General features: G+C 52.6%; 1 protein-coding gene and 1 pseudogene across 3 annotated transcripts in view; both read left to right on the top strand.

The window, feature by feature from the left end:
* CAPZB (capping protein (actin filament) muscle Z-line, beta) overlaps window positions 1–13,888 on the top strand; it is a 164,048-nt gene that overhangs the window by 134,722 nt on the left and 15,438 nt on the right. For all 3 annotated transcript variants that reach the window (XM_011993135.1, XM_011993137.1, XM_011993136.1), the window contains 2 exons: window positions 4,487–4,628; window positions 5,592–5,708. In XM_011993135.1, the coding sequence (XP_011848525.1) occupies window positions 4,487–4,628; window positions 5,592–5,708 (259 nt within the window). The remainder of the gene's footprint in view (window positions 1–4,486; window positions 4,629–5,591; window positions 5,709–13,888) is intronic.
* On the top strand, window positions 8,590–9,653 carry LOC105548900 (annotated as a pseudogene).

Below are 13,888 nucleotides of genomic sequence, written 5' to 3'. Positions count from 1 at the left end.
CCCTCCCTGCAGAGTTAGGGGATTTTGAAATTATCAGGCATGGGCAGGGGCCAAGGCAGGGCGGGTGAATTCCTCTGCAGCCTGCTCTCAGCGCTTGGCCACATTTGATCATTCACTCACATGGATGTGCGAGGCCTGTGAGTGAGTCGCAGGCGATGGTAGAGCCACCTTATTGAAATAGCATGTTAGCATTTAAACAATATTAATACTATTTGACTCATTAAATATACAAAGGCCAGTTAAAGTGCTTCCATGTGTGTGCTGTTAGTTCTGGCGGGCGACTCCTCAGATGGCTTTATGTGGTTTCAGACAACGTTTTAGCACATTCTTAAAATACCCACAAAAGCCTTTATGTAAAAACTCATAAATGCAAACCACATAAAAATTATTTTTTTCCTTGTTTCATGTCATTATGATCAAAGTACAGTAGGTAAGAAATAAATTTTCAAAAACATGTTGTGGTCCCTCTTTAATTAATGCTTCACGCGCAGAGCAGAGCCATAAACCAAGTAGTGGGGGCGCTGCCTGTGCGCCCTGCGGTCACCTCCCACCTGAAGGTCCCGGAGCCATCCCGACAGCACTCACAGGAGAGGCCGGTGCTTCTGGGCGATTCTGAAACAAGCCTTTCTAACCGTGCAGTCCTCTGCTCCCTTTGTCTCGGAATGTCAGGTTGGGACTTGTGGCTGCTCCAGTCCCTGGGGATCCCTTTTGGTGAATGGAATGCAAGCCCATTCTTGAATTATTGTAGTGTCTGAGCTGTACCTGCAGAGGCCAGGTCTCAGCACGTCTGACTCACCTCAGTTGGAACACCCCGATTCAGAGAGGGAACAGATTCAAAGCGAGAGACCAACCACGCCGCCTCTAACTCTGTCGTCGTCGTTTCTTTATTAAAAGTCAGATCGACGGTAAATTAGGATACTATCCGACTGAATACTATCCTTGCTGTTAAAAATGATTATGGAGATCATGCGGCTCCATGGAAAAATGCTAATGATTCTGTGCCAAGTGTAAAAAGCCAAATTCAGCGTGGTACTCTTGCTGTGCTTACGGTTATATAAAAATGCATCTGGACTGGACGGGAATTTGGAAAAATCAGATTTATGGGATAAGTTGATTTATGGTATTGTGGGCTAATTTTCAGATTTCCTTTTTTAAAAAACAATGATGTTCCTGCAGTAAGTTTTAAAATTGTGGGTAAAAGAATAGTAACCCCGCAAGGAGGTCACAATTGAGCTTGCATTTTTACCTCCCCTGGCTCCAGCATTTGAAACTTTAGATCTGGTCACTGTGGCCTGCCAAGGAGAAGCTGCCTGTAGTGGGAGCCAGGCCACGGGGTGGGACGTTGGAGTGGAAACGGCCAGTTCCACCCTATAAAACTTTAATGCGGTTGTTTTATTTTTCTGGAAGAAACGGAACGCTCAGGGATGGGACTGAGGGGAAGCAGCCGTGGGCCACCTGGTGCTTTTGAACTGGTCGCCGGAGGGTGTCGACAGTGTCAGACCATCGGGATTTCTCCGGGTTCCCCTCCAGGGCAGCCTGACCTGCCTCTCCCCAGTGTCCCAGCACACAGAGGAGAGCAAGCCTTGGGCGGGCACAGCACCGCAGCTCTGCGTGGATCTGTGAAGGAGCGGAAGGATGAAATGCCCCTGGGCTGCAAGCCTGCTTTCCAGAATGGCCAAAGGAAAGAAGGAATTATTGGCCCATCCTTTTTGCCAGCAAAGTAGGGTTTTTTTGTTTGTTTTTCTTCCCCCTCTTTTGATGTGGGGCTGCTCTCCCTATAAGCTGGCTGAAAGAGAAAACCGTGTGCTAGAACCAAGCCATCTGTCGCCAACAGGAAGGGTATTAGCAGCTCTGTTCTGAGTTGCTCTTCTCTCGGTAGTGTTTGTGTGCCTCGTAAGTTAACCTGCAAGAATCCAGGAGAATAAGCCAGAAAGGCTCACGGAGCCCATGCTGCCAGTCATCTGAGCCCTGCTAAACCTCAGGTCTAGCAGGGGCAGTCAGTCCCTCTCCAGGTGTTCCGGGAACATTCCAGAATGGCCTGATCTCTCCAACTCTGTATGGGGCCGGTCCAGACCAGGAGGGCCCTATGGAGGCAGATGGGGCCTTGGGCCCTGGACCAAAACACTCATCTGCTTAGCTCGCCTTGCCCCAAGAAGGGAGAGTTTGGAGACAGACTGGAATAAAGGAAATGATCTTCTGGAGTGGGGTCTCTGAGTGCCAGTATTGGCCGGTGTCCTGGACATCACCTCTGCCAGCAGTGAGCGCTGAGCCCCACAGGTGTGTCTGTTCATCCAGTGGTCCTTTTCCTCTAGAAGGAAAGGGTGTCTGTGCTACACCTTGCCAGAGCCAGGCCCTTCCCCACCCTGTGCAGTTTGACCAGTGATGAGCTCAGCACCTGGCACCTGACACATCCATCCCGCAGGTGTTCCCTGAGTGACACTTCTGTTAGCCAGGCAGCCCTGCCCTCATCTGCCCTCCTGCAGACTCGCCTGTGGACGCACCATGGCGTATTCGGTTTGATAGCTTAATCACAGTGGTTAGTGCCACAGAGGGAACGGGACAGGATGTGGTCCTGCCGCAGGGGCTGGCTGCAGCCTGCCTGAGGGAGCCCTCGGGGCGGGGCCAAGGGTAGCCCACCTGAGTATCAGCCCTCCTGGATGCTCCACAGGTCTGAGGGTTGGAGTGAGGGCAGACCAGCCAGGGCACCCTCATTCTCCTGGGAGGATGCTTTGCTTTCTTGGTCTGATGGTCTCTTAGTTACATTACACTCTGGTGTATTCGCGTACTAATTTTTCACAAAAGCTTTTTAGTCTGGAACAGTATGACTTACTGTCAAATTGCAAAAAAAAAAAAAAAAAAAGTACAGAGAATTCTTGTATACCCATCACCCACATTCTGTAAATATTCACATTTACCGTGTGTATTTTTTATTATAGAATAGCTTTGGTGAGACATAATCTACAGATACATGTTAATTTCTAGTACTTAATTTTACATTAACCGTTTGGTAGGTGTCTACTTTTCCTAATTGTTTGTCTCTCAACAGCCGTAGAAAGTAGATTAAGTCCCTGAAGTCCATGTTCACGCCACTGGTCCCTTAGTAAACAGTTGGACACATGTGTGCGTGAGCATAGCTCATAGCTGGGGCTGGGCGTGCTAGAGCTGTCATTGGGTCCGTCTGACTCCCAAGCCTGGGCCCACCTTCCCAGCTGTCCGGGGCTGAGGGCGGCGTGCTCCCAGAATACGCCTGCCGCACCAGGGCTTTGGGGCTTAATAGGGGTCAGAGAGGCCCCAGACTTTCTGATAAAGATGTGCTCACCATGAGAGATGTGATTGCTTACAGTTTCACTGGTTATCAGCAGAGATGAGATTTCTCTTTTTGGGGCTTAATTGGGGTCGGAGAGGCTACAGATTTCACCACAAGAAATGAGATTTCGCTGGTTATCACCAGCATTTGCAGTTCCCATCAGCTGACTCCACCCCTCACCTCTGCTTACGGCAGCCCCAGCGAGCCACAGTAGTTGACCTGGGTCTGTTGGGTTTGGGATCCCAGACTGATTCCCATTTCTCATCTAACCTTTTCATTCCCTCTTCCATTTGATCGTAATTAGAAATCCCTCTTCCATTTGATCATAATTAGAAATGTTTCTGGGCCAGATGCAGTGGATCACTTGAGGTCAGGAGATCGAGACCAGCCTGGCCAACATGGCGAAACCCCATCTCTACTAAAAATACAGAAATTAGCCGGGCGCAGTGGTGCACACCTGTAATCCCAGCTACTTAGGAGGCTGAGGCAGGAGAATCGTTTGAACCTGGGAGGTGGAGGTTGCAGTGAGCCGAGATGGTGCCACTGCACTCTGGCCTGGGAGACAGTAAGACTTCATCTCAAAAAAAAAAAAAAAAAGGAGAGAGAGAGAGATGTTTTTGTATTGACTCGGATTTGAGGAGGAAGCACTGTCTCAAGCTGAGCTCTTCATTTCCGGCTAGCGCTTTGTAGGAAATTGCTCCGAAAGACCAGCTGGAGCCCTGGTCTGCCAGGCTCAGGAGGGATCAGCGTGTAGGGAGTTTGTTGCTGTATTTTCTCATCTGCCTTGTAACCCAAAAGACAGAAATATTGAACAACCGTGGTCACCCTAGTAGTCATGGCCTGCATGGATTGTCACTGGATGTCACTCGTGCTGTGTTCTTTATCTGGGAGGAATGTGACGCCTAGAGAGGTCCAGTAAGCCAAAGACCACAAAGCTCAGGGAGGTGGCAGAGCCCAAACTCAAGTTCATCTTTATGATGCCTAAACCTACTACACCCCCAAAAATGCTGCACCCCCTCCCCGAGCCAGAGAACGATCAGAACACACCCAAGGATCAGCTCCTATAACTGTTGCAGGGAGGACCCCAAATCCCAGAATCTTTGCTGAGCAACAGCCTGGGACCCAGGCTGATGATCTGTCCTTTAGCATCTAACAGGCACATTGGCCTGTTTCCTGCAGGTATTTTGAAGGCGGCGTCTCATCTGTCTACCTCTGGGATCTGGATCATGGCTTTGCTGGAGTGATCCTCATAAAGAAGGCTGGAGATGGATCAAAGAAGATCAAAGGCTGCTGGGATTCCATCCACGTGGTAGAAGTGCAGGTACCACCTCCCAGCAGCTGGTGGCCGGGGCCACTAAGTACAGAATCACACCAAACAGTGCCGCGCTGCTCTCTAGCAGATGCAGTGAGGGGGATGCTGTGATCTCTGAACCCCTCATTCTGAGAAATGCCTCCAAGCCATTTGGATAAAGATAAGTCAAGATTGCAGTAGTCGCCGGGCGCGGTGGCTCAAGCGTGTAATCCCAGCACTTTGGGAGGCTGAGACGGGTGGATCACGAGGTCAGGAGATCGAGACCATCCTGGCTAACATGGTGAAACCCCATCTCTACTAAAAAATACAAAAAACTAGCTGGGCGAGGTGGCGGGCGCCTGTAGGGAGGCTGAGGCAGGAGAATGGCGTGAACCCGGGAGGCGGAGCTTGCAGTGAGCTGAGATCCGGCCACTGCACTTCAGCCTGGGCGACAGGGCGAGACTCCGTCTCAAAAAAAAAAAAAAAAGATTGCAGTAGTCATTGATGATTAAGTTCCCAAAAGAAATACACAATTACAAATGTCCCTTTAAAAACCAGTTGGGATTTTATAAGAAAGATAACATTGTGAGGCCGGGTGCAGTGGCTCATGCCTGTAATGCCAGCAGTTGGGAGGCTGAGGCAGGCAGATCACTGGAGGTCAGGAGTTCAAGATCAGCCTGGCCAACATGGTGAAACCCCACCTCTACCAAAAACACAAAGAAAATTAGCCAGGCTTAGTGGCAGGTGCCTGTAATCCTAGCTACTTGGGAGGCTGAGGCAGGAGAATCGCTTGAACCCGGGAGGTGGAGGCTGCAGTGAGTTGAGATCACACCACTGCACTCCAGCCTGGGTGACAGAGCAAGACTTTGTCTCCAATTAAAAAAGTAATATTGTGATAATGACCTAGGAAGGGAGATGTTAGGATGACCCTGAATTCAAGGGGCCACTTCAGGCTCTCCCTCAGCTCAACAGATCTCTGTCTTGTCCTTCCAGGAGAAATCCAGCGGCCGCACTGCCCATTACAAGTTGACCTCCACGGTGATGCTGTGGCTGCAGACCAACAAATCCGGCTCTGGCACCATGAACCTCGGAGGCAGCCTTACCAGACAGGTAGAGTTACCCGCTCATAGCCAGTTGCCAGTGCCCACAGGTGCTGGCCTCAGCGCTGACCTGCAGAGATGAGTGAGCAGGTGCCCTAGGGTAAGCATGTTCAGCCAGCTATAAATCCACCACCTAAGGAGGGCTTCGCATTTTCAAATAAAAGCTCTCTGGACTCTGCAAGGTTGCCCGTAGCTGCTGGCACTCTGCTGGCCTCCTGCTGAGGGAGGTCAGGTGCTGGCGTGGCTCCTCCTTACTCCTCAGGGCACCGCACATCCCCATTCTTCGGCTCATGGTGTGCTGTGAGAAGTGGTGCTTGGCTGTGTTTGCCTTCTCTGTGGCCATGCCCAGCCCATCAGTCAGGCCAGCTCTCTGGGAGCTGCTTACCTGAGCTCAGAGTGTCTGCACCTTGCTGCCCTCAGCCCAGTCCAAGGACCAGCATCAGCATCACCACAGAGCCTGTCAGAAAGGCAGAAATGTCAGACGCCCCCCCAGACCTAGCATATCAGGATCTGTATTTTCACAAAATTCTCCAGGTAATGTGTGTGCACATTGAAATTTAAGACGTGCCCTACTGGATACCTCTCTCTTATCCATCTTTTGTTTGGCTATCTCTAGCAACCCTTCTCCACGACGTTGCTCCCAGGTTCTGTCTAAGGCAAACTTGGACTTGGACTTTAAGGTACTGCCTTCCCTGAGCAAACTTGCCTCCTCTTCTACCTTAGAAGCTCCCATAAGCATCTAGGTGGGTTTAAGAACCTTGTGTAAGGATCCATGTTCAGGACCCTTTACATTCCCATCCCAAGAGAAGGCCTTAATCTTGTGCTGGTGCGGGGCCACAAGATGCTTGGCGTAAAGGGGGAAGATAAAGCATAGACCAGGTGCACAACTGGGTTTCACAAGGACCCCGCTCTGCCTTCGGAGAAGTTGGTATTGGCAGAAATGGCACAGCCTTGGGAGCCTCAGAGGGGCGCCACTTTCTGCAAGGATGCCCTTCCATTCTCGGTTCCAGTAGTCCCTGACTTTCCACTGTGAGAATTCCTTTTAACATCAGAGATATCTTTCAGTAAGATAACTATGCTCTCGATAGCTGTGGGTAGAAAACATATGACTGAAAGGATCAGTGTAGTAAATCTTTTTTTTTTTTTTGAGACGGAGTCTCGCTTTGTCACCCAGGCTGGAATATAATGGTGTGATCTCGGCTCACTGCAATCTCTGCCTCCCGGGTTCAAGCGATTCTCCTGCTTCAGCCTCCCGAGTAGCTGGGACTACAGGCATGTACCACCACGTCTAGCTCATTTTTTTGTATTTTTAGTAGAGGTGGGATTTCACCATGTTGGCCAGGCTGGTCTTGAACTCCTGACCTCAAGTGATCCGCCCACCTCGGCCTCCCAAAGTGCTGGGATTACAGGCATAAGCCAGCACACCCAGCCCAGTGTAGTAAATCTTTTAAGTGAATTTGTATTCTACTAGTTACAACAACACCTACATACTTTTAAAAAATAGTGATGCAAGGTGAATGTCAGCCATCATGCCTGGGAGCCTCCCTCCACCTATAGAAGCTCCACTGCCTCTCCTGTGTCCGAGGGGCTGGAGGCCAGAAGGGATGTTGGGGTCCTCTTTTTGGCGTCTGAGCAGGGATATCGCGGTCCCATCCCAGAACTACTCGCTAGTGCTGACAGGGCGGAGGGGAGGGAGTGGTGGTTAGCCTTTTTGCATGGAAGTGGACTCCTATCTTCCAGGGGCCATTAGCTGGGGAGGAGCAGCCAAATCCCCAGACAGCCAGCTCCCCTGCAGCCTGACTCTCCCACATCCTGCCACCTGGGGAGTGGGTGGAAAATCCTGAATCTGTATCCAGAGACTGCTTCCTGCATCACTTACCACTCCAGGCTGTTGATAATTCCACCCGGTTTACAGTGACCTGGACAAATATTTAATCCTCAGCCTTCCTAATAGTTTAAATCAAAGCTGTCAGCCCATGGCCAGAGTCTGGTTCCGGCTTGCCGTGAGCAGTGTCTCCTGCCAAGCTCAACCCAGGCCTGATGAGTGCCTGTCCTCAGCACACCTTGGCCAGGGCTTCGGACCTTGTTTGCATTGCCTTTTGCTCTAGGGGCTTTAATGAGGAAATTCATGCTCTGCCGTCATTCTAACGGCTGATCACATCATTCATTTGAGGTGCATTAAAGCTGGGGCTGGGTTCCAATGTAAGTAACTGCAGAAGGGGGAGGGATTGCAACGAGGTAGACAAATCGAAGTTAATGATGCACAGCTTCTGAGCAAACAGGGGAAGTGAGGGTTGCAGAGCTTGGCTACGGGTCCCAGAGGAGCCTTGGAAGAATGCCTGTGCTTGCTTGGGTGGGAGGCGAAGGGTTCCGGGAGAGGTGAGCGGCTCGGTGGTAGCATGAACACGCATGGTTTGCAAGCTGTCCCCTTGGATTAGATGGTGACCAAGGTCAGGTTATTCTCGTTTAACAGGTGAGGAAACTGAGGTTCAAACTTAAATAATTTGCCCATATAACTTAACCAGTAAGAAGCAAAGCCAGGATGTGAACCCAGATTTGCTTGGTGAGAAAAAAAATATGCTACTTTCTACCACAGCACAGCTGTTGTGGTGTCGATTCATCCTCTGTGCCTGCCATTCGGCGACTGCTAAATAAGCTGTCAGATGGAAGTGCATGGAGCAGTCGGCTCGGTGTAGACAGCACACTGTCTCAGCAGCCGGCGTGGGCAGCTGCAGTGGACCGCTGCAGTGGACCTGTGGCCTCAGAAGCAAGCAGACCCCGCAAGCGGGACCGACCCTGCAGAGCCCCACATGGGGCCAGGGCTCCCTAGGCGTGTGCTGAGCAGTGCTGCCCTCTGGGCCCCTCTTGCAGGTGTGCCTTTGTCTTTCAGGATGGTCTCCTGCTGGAGGCCACTTGGCCACTGGGGTGCATTCACTGCTAGAGGCTGTCAGGAGGGCTTTGAGGTTTCTAGGGAGTCCAGTGATCTGATGGGATCTGCGTTTCCAGAAGGTGGTTCTGCCCGTTTGCTTGGGGGATGGGTGGTCAGAGGGAAGCTGTTAGAGTCATCCAGGAGAGAGACGACAAGGGCCTGGATCAGGCAACCCTGGGAGGGTTGGAGGGGACAGCCCTGCAGCAGAGAGGTCAGTGAAGAAGCTAGCGTCCATCTGAGGCAGGAGGTGGCAAGGGCGGAAACAGAGAAGGGCAGGGGAAGAAGGGCAGGCTGGGAGGCATTCTGGAGTGGAGCGGGCAGGGGCTGGACGACCAAGATGTGAGATGGGCGTCAGATGAGAGCCCCCTCACTGGAGTTCCTCCTTACACAGTCCTCACAGCAACCTGGACCTGAGTTTTTCCTCTGGAAACTTGGCCTCATCCAGGTCACCCACGCTCACATGCCATTGCCCCACATGTCAGGAAGGAAGGCTGCTTGGTTTTGGAGCCATCTCCCCAGGCCCACAGTGCCAGGCCCTAGCCCCAAGAGCCATCCCAGCCAGCATCAGCACCCTCAGCAAGGCCCCGTGGGTCCCCAGCTTTCCCAGGGTCCTGTGGCCCAGCCTGCCTCACCCCGGCAGCAGTAGCTGCCCTTCCGTGTGTGTGGTCCTGGGGGCACTCTCGTCTTCCTGTTTCCCACGGCCCATCTGGAGAAGGCCGCCAGCTTCGGCTTGCTGGCATCTCACAGGGGTCCCTTCCGTGGGCACATGAGGGTATACCCTGGGCCCACTCATATCCCAGTGTAGGTGGCTGATGGTAGGCCAGTGACCGGGACAGAGCGCCACTCTCCTGGGCACGTGTGACAGAGGTGGAGGGCCTGAGCTGCGCCTGCCCCCCAGCCAGACCACAGCCAGACCAGGCGGCGCTCCCTCCACCCAGCCCTGCCTCCGTCATTTTACCTTTTATTTCTCCCACCTCCAACCACCAAAAGATGTTTCTCAGGGACATCAACTGGAAGACAAGGTAAATAGCTAGTCTTCTAGCAGATTCCCGCGGCAGTGGGACTGTCGGAGAGAAGGTGAGCCGCAAGCCAGCCAGATCGTACCTTCCTGCCAAGACTTGTGGATGCGTGTGAGGAAAGGCGGGCAGAAGGTACCCGCTAGCACACTGCCACGTGGGCCCCCGTGGGAGGGTTGTAGAGCAAGTGAAAAAAGGTTGCAAGCCCCCAGTTCCAAAAGGTTGCAGAGGAAGTTGTACTGAGAGGTCACCACTTCTGTGTGACAGCAGAGACGTGGGAAAGAGGCGAAACTGTAAATCTCTGGAAAGAGATCCAAGGTTTCCCATCCGGGGAAGGGCCTGCAGATGTTCGTTTGATATTTTCTCAGCTTCTAAATATTTAGAAATGAAGGTGGAATGTTTTGTTGAGTGGGGAGATCAGGCGGGTCATTGGCTAGTGAGCCCTCTCTCCCCACTCAGCACTAGACACCCCCAATATATCTTGAGGCAGTAAAACCCCGGCAGAGGCACTTGCCTGTGTATCCTAGCAGGAACATCCTCTTTGACCCGTGTTTGGCAGTTAGGCCAGGCAGTATATTTTTGTCACAGGGAAGAAGCCCATTGCCCTTCCAGATGCAGGGAACAAAGGGTGGGCTGGGCCCAGCTTGGCAGTTCCAGGAGTGCACGCTCGCTGGGGAGGCCTGGCTGCAGCTGCACACATGCTCCTCGTGTCCCGTGGGGTTGCCTGGGTTCGGGGGTGGAGATGCTTGAGCAGCACAGCTTCGAGGGGCGGCTGGGTTTTTGTCAGGTGACCTGGGGTGGAGTGACCAGCGCCTGGCTGGGAAGGAAAGCTGGCCTGAGGCAGGCTCCCCACAACCATCCCATGCTGTGAAGGACGGAAACAGGAGAGGAAGGGACTGGAGATCCCTTGCAGGAGGTGGCTGAGGCAGGGATGGACCCTGCTCAGGTTTTCTGAGCCCTGGATTGTGGTTTGTCCTTCAGTTTCTGGTAAAGGATGTAGATGAAATTGAGCCAGCAGAGAGATCTCATAAAAGGAAGCAGGTTTCAGGATCAGCCAGACCTTGGTTCGGATCCTAGCCCAGGAACTTTCCAGCTCTGTGGCCTAGACAGACCTCCCCCTCTTTGAAGCTTAGTGTTGATAGTGCTCATTTTCAAAGATAATAGTTCCAGCAATTTGAGAGGCTGAGGCAAGAAGATTGCTTGGCCTGGGGTTCAAGATCAACCTGGACAACAGTTGCCCTGCACCCCACCCCTTCCCCCCTCCCAAAAAACCAAAAAGTTATCCGGGTGGGGCGGCACCTGTGGTCCCAACTTCTTGGGAGGCAGAGATGGTAGGATCACTTGAGCCCAGGAGTTTGAGGTTATAGTGAGCTATGATTGCACCGTTGCTTTCCAGCCTGGACAGCAGAGCAAGACCCTATCTCTAAAAAACATAATAAACAAATTTTATTTAAAAAAAAAAAAAAAATGGGCGCAGTGGCTCATGCCTGTAATCTCAGCACTTTGGGAGGCTGAGGCAGGTATATCACGAGGCAGGTGGATCATGAGGTCAAGAGTTCAAGATCAGCCTGACCAACATGGTGAAACCCCATCTCTACTAAAAATACAAAAATTAGCTGGGCGTGGTGGCGCGCACCTGTAATCCCAGCAACTCAGGAGGCTAAGGCAGGAGAATCGCTTGAACCCGGGAGGCAGAGGTTGCAGTGAGCTGAGATCGCGCCACTACACTCCATCCAGGGTGACAGAGCGAGACTCCATCTCAAAAATAAAGGAAAGATCATTGTAAAGTAGAAATAAAAAACTATTTTTACACACCGTTTTATGCTTAATAAATAATAACTTTGCCAGGCGCGGTGACTCATGCCTGTAATCCCAACACTGGGAGGCCAAGGCGGGCAGATCACTTGAGCTCAAGAGTTTGAGACCAGCCTGGGCAACAAAGTAAGACCCCATCTCTACAAAAAATACAGAAATTAGCCAGGTGAGGCAGCATGTACCTGTAGTCCCAGCTACTCAGGAGGCTGAGGTGGGCGGATGGCCTGAACCTGGGAGGCAGAGGTTGCAGTGTGCCGTGATAACAACACTGCACTCTAGCCTGGGCAACACAACTAGACCCTGTCTCAAAAATAAAAATACAAACAATAGCTTTTACTGCTACTGCCACATGTCTTGCAAGGAGAGACTTTTAGAACATGTACAATTCTAGATTCAAAATTTTCCTAACCTGGGCAACCCTAACTTTCCCTGGGAGGCCGTCTGACCACCATCGTCTGGCCTGGCTGCACACCGGCTCCTGGCCTCCGACCCACAGCACAGTGTGGTGACCAGGAGGACGCCAGAGGCCAGAAGAGGCCTGGGGATGGAGCTGTGCTTTGACAGTCGGCGAGAGCTGCCATTCTGGCAGGCCCCACTCTAGGCCTTTTGTGTACATTTGTTTATTTAGTGCGAGGTGAAGGCAAGGAAACGGAGGCCTGGTCCAGGCCCTTTCCTCTCGGGCTGTAGCACAGGAGCTGGGCGGCCTCAGAGCTGTTGAGTGGGGCCCACGCCTTAGGGCCGTGCCCTCTGGGTCCTGCTAGAAGATGCCGCGTGGCAGTGGGAGGTGTAATATAGCCCCTCTGGGGGAAAGGCTTCCGGCTTCCAAACGCTTGCCTGTGTTAGGGCCATGGGGAGGGGGAGAGGTGCCTGCTGGGGACATGCGGGCCAGGCTCTGGCTTCAAACTCCATTGGAACCACCTTGTGGAACATCTGTGCAGCCACAGCACATAAAAATGTTTTCCTTCTGGCAGCCACTTTTATAAGGATGTAATAATATATGCAGTGCACAAATGGTTCTATTTTTGGGGGGTTGGTATTGCCAGCGAGCTGACCCTGACCAGGTGTGGAGGGGAGTGAGCAGGGGTGGGTGAGGGGGCTGTGGAAATATGGCCGGGTGCGCCGAGCCCTGTGCCCCTCACTCCCCAGGTGCCTTTCTCCTTCCCTCCCCAGCCCCTGCGTGGCCATTTACGTGGGCTCAGCCTCCCTACCATGGGCTGAGGCCCCCTGTGTTCTGGGGAATCAAGTCTGCTCCTGGGGGCAGTGCTGCACACTGCAAGCCTTCTCCACCCAACCTCTTCTACCTTTGGTGGCCATGGGGTTTGGCCTGTTTGTTGGAAGATGGCTCTTGATTCTGAAACACAAAGATAGGAACGAAGAGGCCAAATTGCTGATGTGACTGGACTTGCCCAGATGACCCAGGACCTTTGCCGACGGCCCAGGCCTCACTTTGGGCTGTTGGTGCCCATTTAAAATGGGGCCCACAGTGAGCCCCAAACCCTCATTCCTTCCCTAGGGTGGCTGGGAAGCTGCCGTCCACATGGAGCTGGGGAGGAGGAGAGACTCTGATTTGCTGGAAGGACCTCATTCATTTCCATCCGACCCCCAGGCTTCCCTGCCCGCAGAGCTGACTCCACCCAGCCCTGAGCCTGGGCACAGTAACCACCTCCACGTCGGGGAGAGCACATGGTCCCCGGGGGCCGGCATGCAAAAGTTCTTTTTGAAGATGGGTGGATGGAGCCCCCTCCCTCCTGAGGGTGCGCCCCAGCTCCTGTTCAGCAGACAGCCCACCCCATCATCTTGGCACCAGGGTTTTGCTAGTGGCAGATAAAGATGATGTTCCAGCAGATGCTCCAGTGCTGCCACGGGTGGCGTGTTTATTAGACCCGAAATGAGAACTGTCAGTCTCAAGTTCATGGGCACTCACTACTCCTGTTTTATGGAGACCCCCTGGAGTCTGAGGGTCGAGATTCCTCAGGATGACTCACCAGAGTGTGCCAGGACAGGTGGGAGCAGAGAAGCTGGTCTTTCTAGCATTTCTCTCCCTCTTTTCCACTAACCCTCAGCAAAACAGTCTTGCCAGAACCAGGTGTCTGTTTTTCTGCAGAGATTTACTGTTATGACTTGGGAGGCAGCAGGTTCTGGACTGTTGCCCTCACCTAGACCCCTTCCTTGTCAGATGCCATCCGCTTTCTCAGACTCGTCGGTCTCCTGGACCACATTATTTTGTGAGCAGATGCCTGTCAGGGACAGCTCTATCAGAACAGACCGAGTCTAGCCCAGTGAGCCATGGTGTTCTCTCACTGCTCGGTCCCCCTCTGCCATCTGCAGTGACATAGGCTGGATCTGTTCCCCTGGAAGACAGCAGGCCTTCAGAGCCCTGCCAGACTCTCTTGGGTCTCCCCTAACCCACACACATCTCCCCCGTGCCCC

Source organism: Mandrillus leucophaeus, unplaced genomic scaffold (assembly GCF_000951045.1).
Source record: "Mandrillus leucophaeus isolate KB7577 unplaced genomic scaffold, Mleu.le_1.0 Scaffold426, whole genome shotgun sequence".
NCBI classification, from domain to species: domain Eukaryota; kingdom Metazoa; phylum Chordata; class Mammalia; order Primates; family Cercopithecidae; genus Mandrillus; species Mandrillus leucophaeus.
The sequence above is the reverse complement of the archived record's forward strand: the minus strand, read 5'-3'. Positions and strand labels throughout refer to the sequence as shown.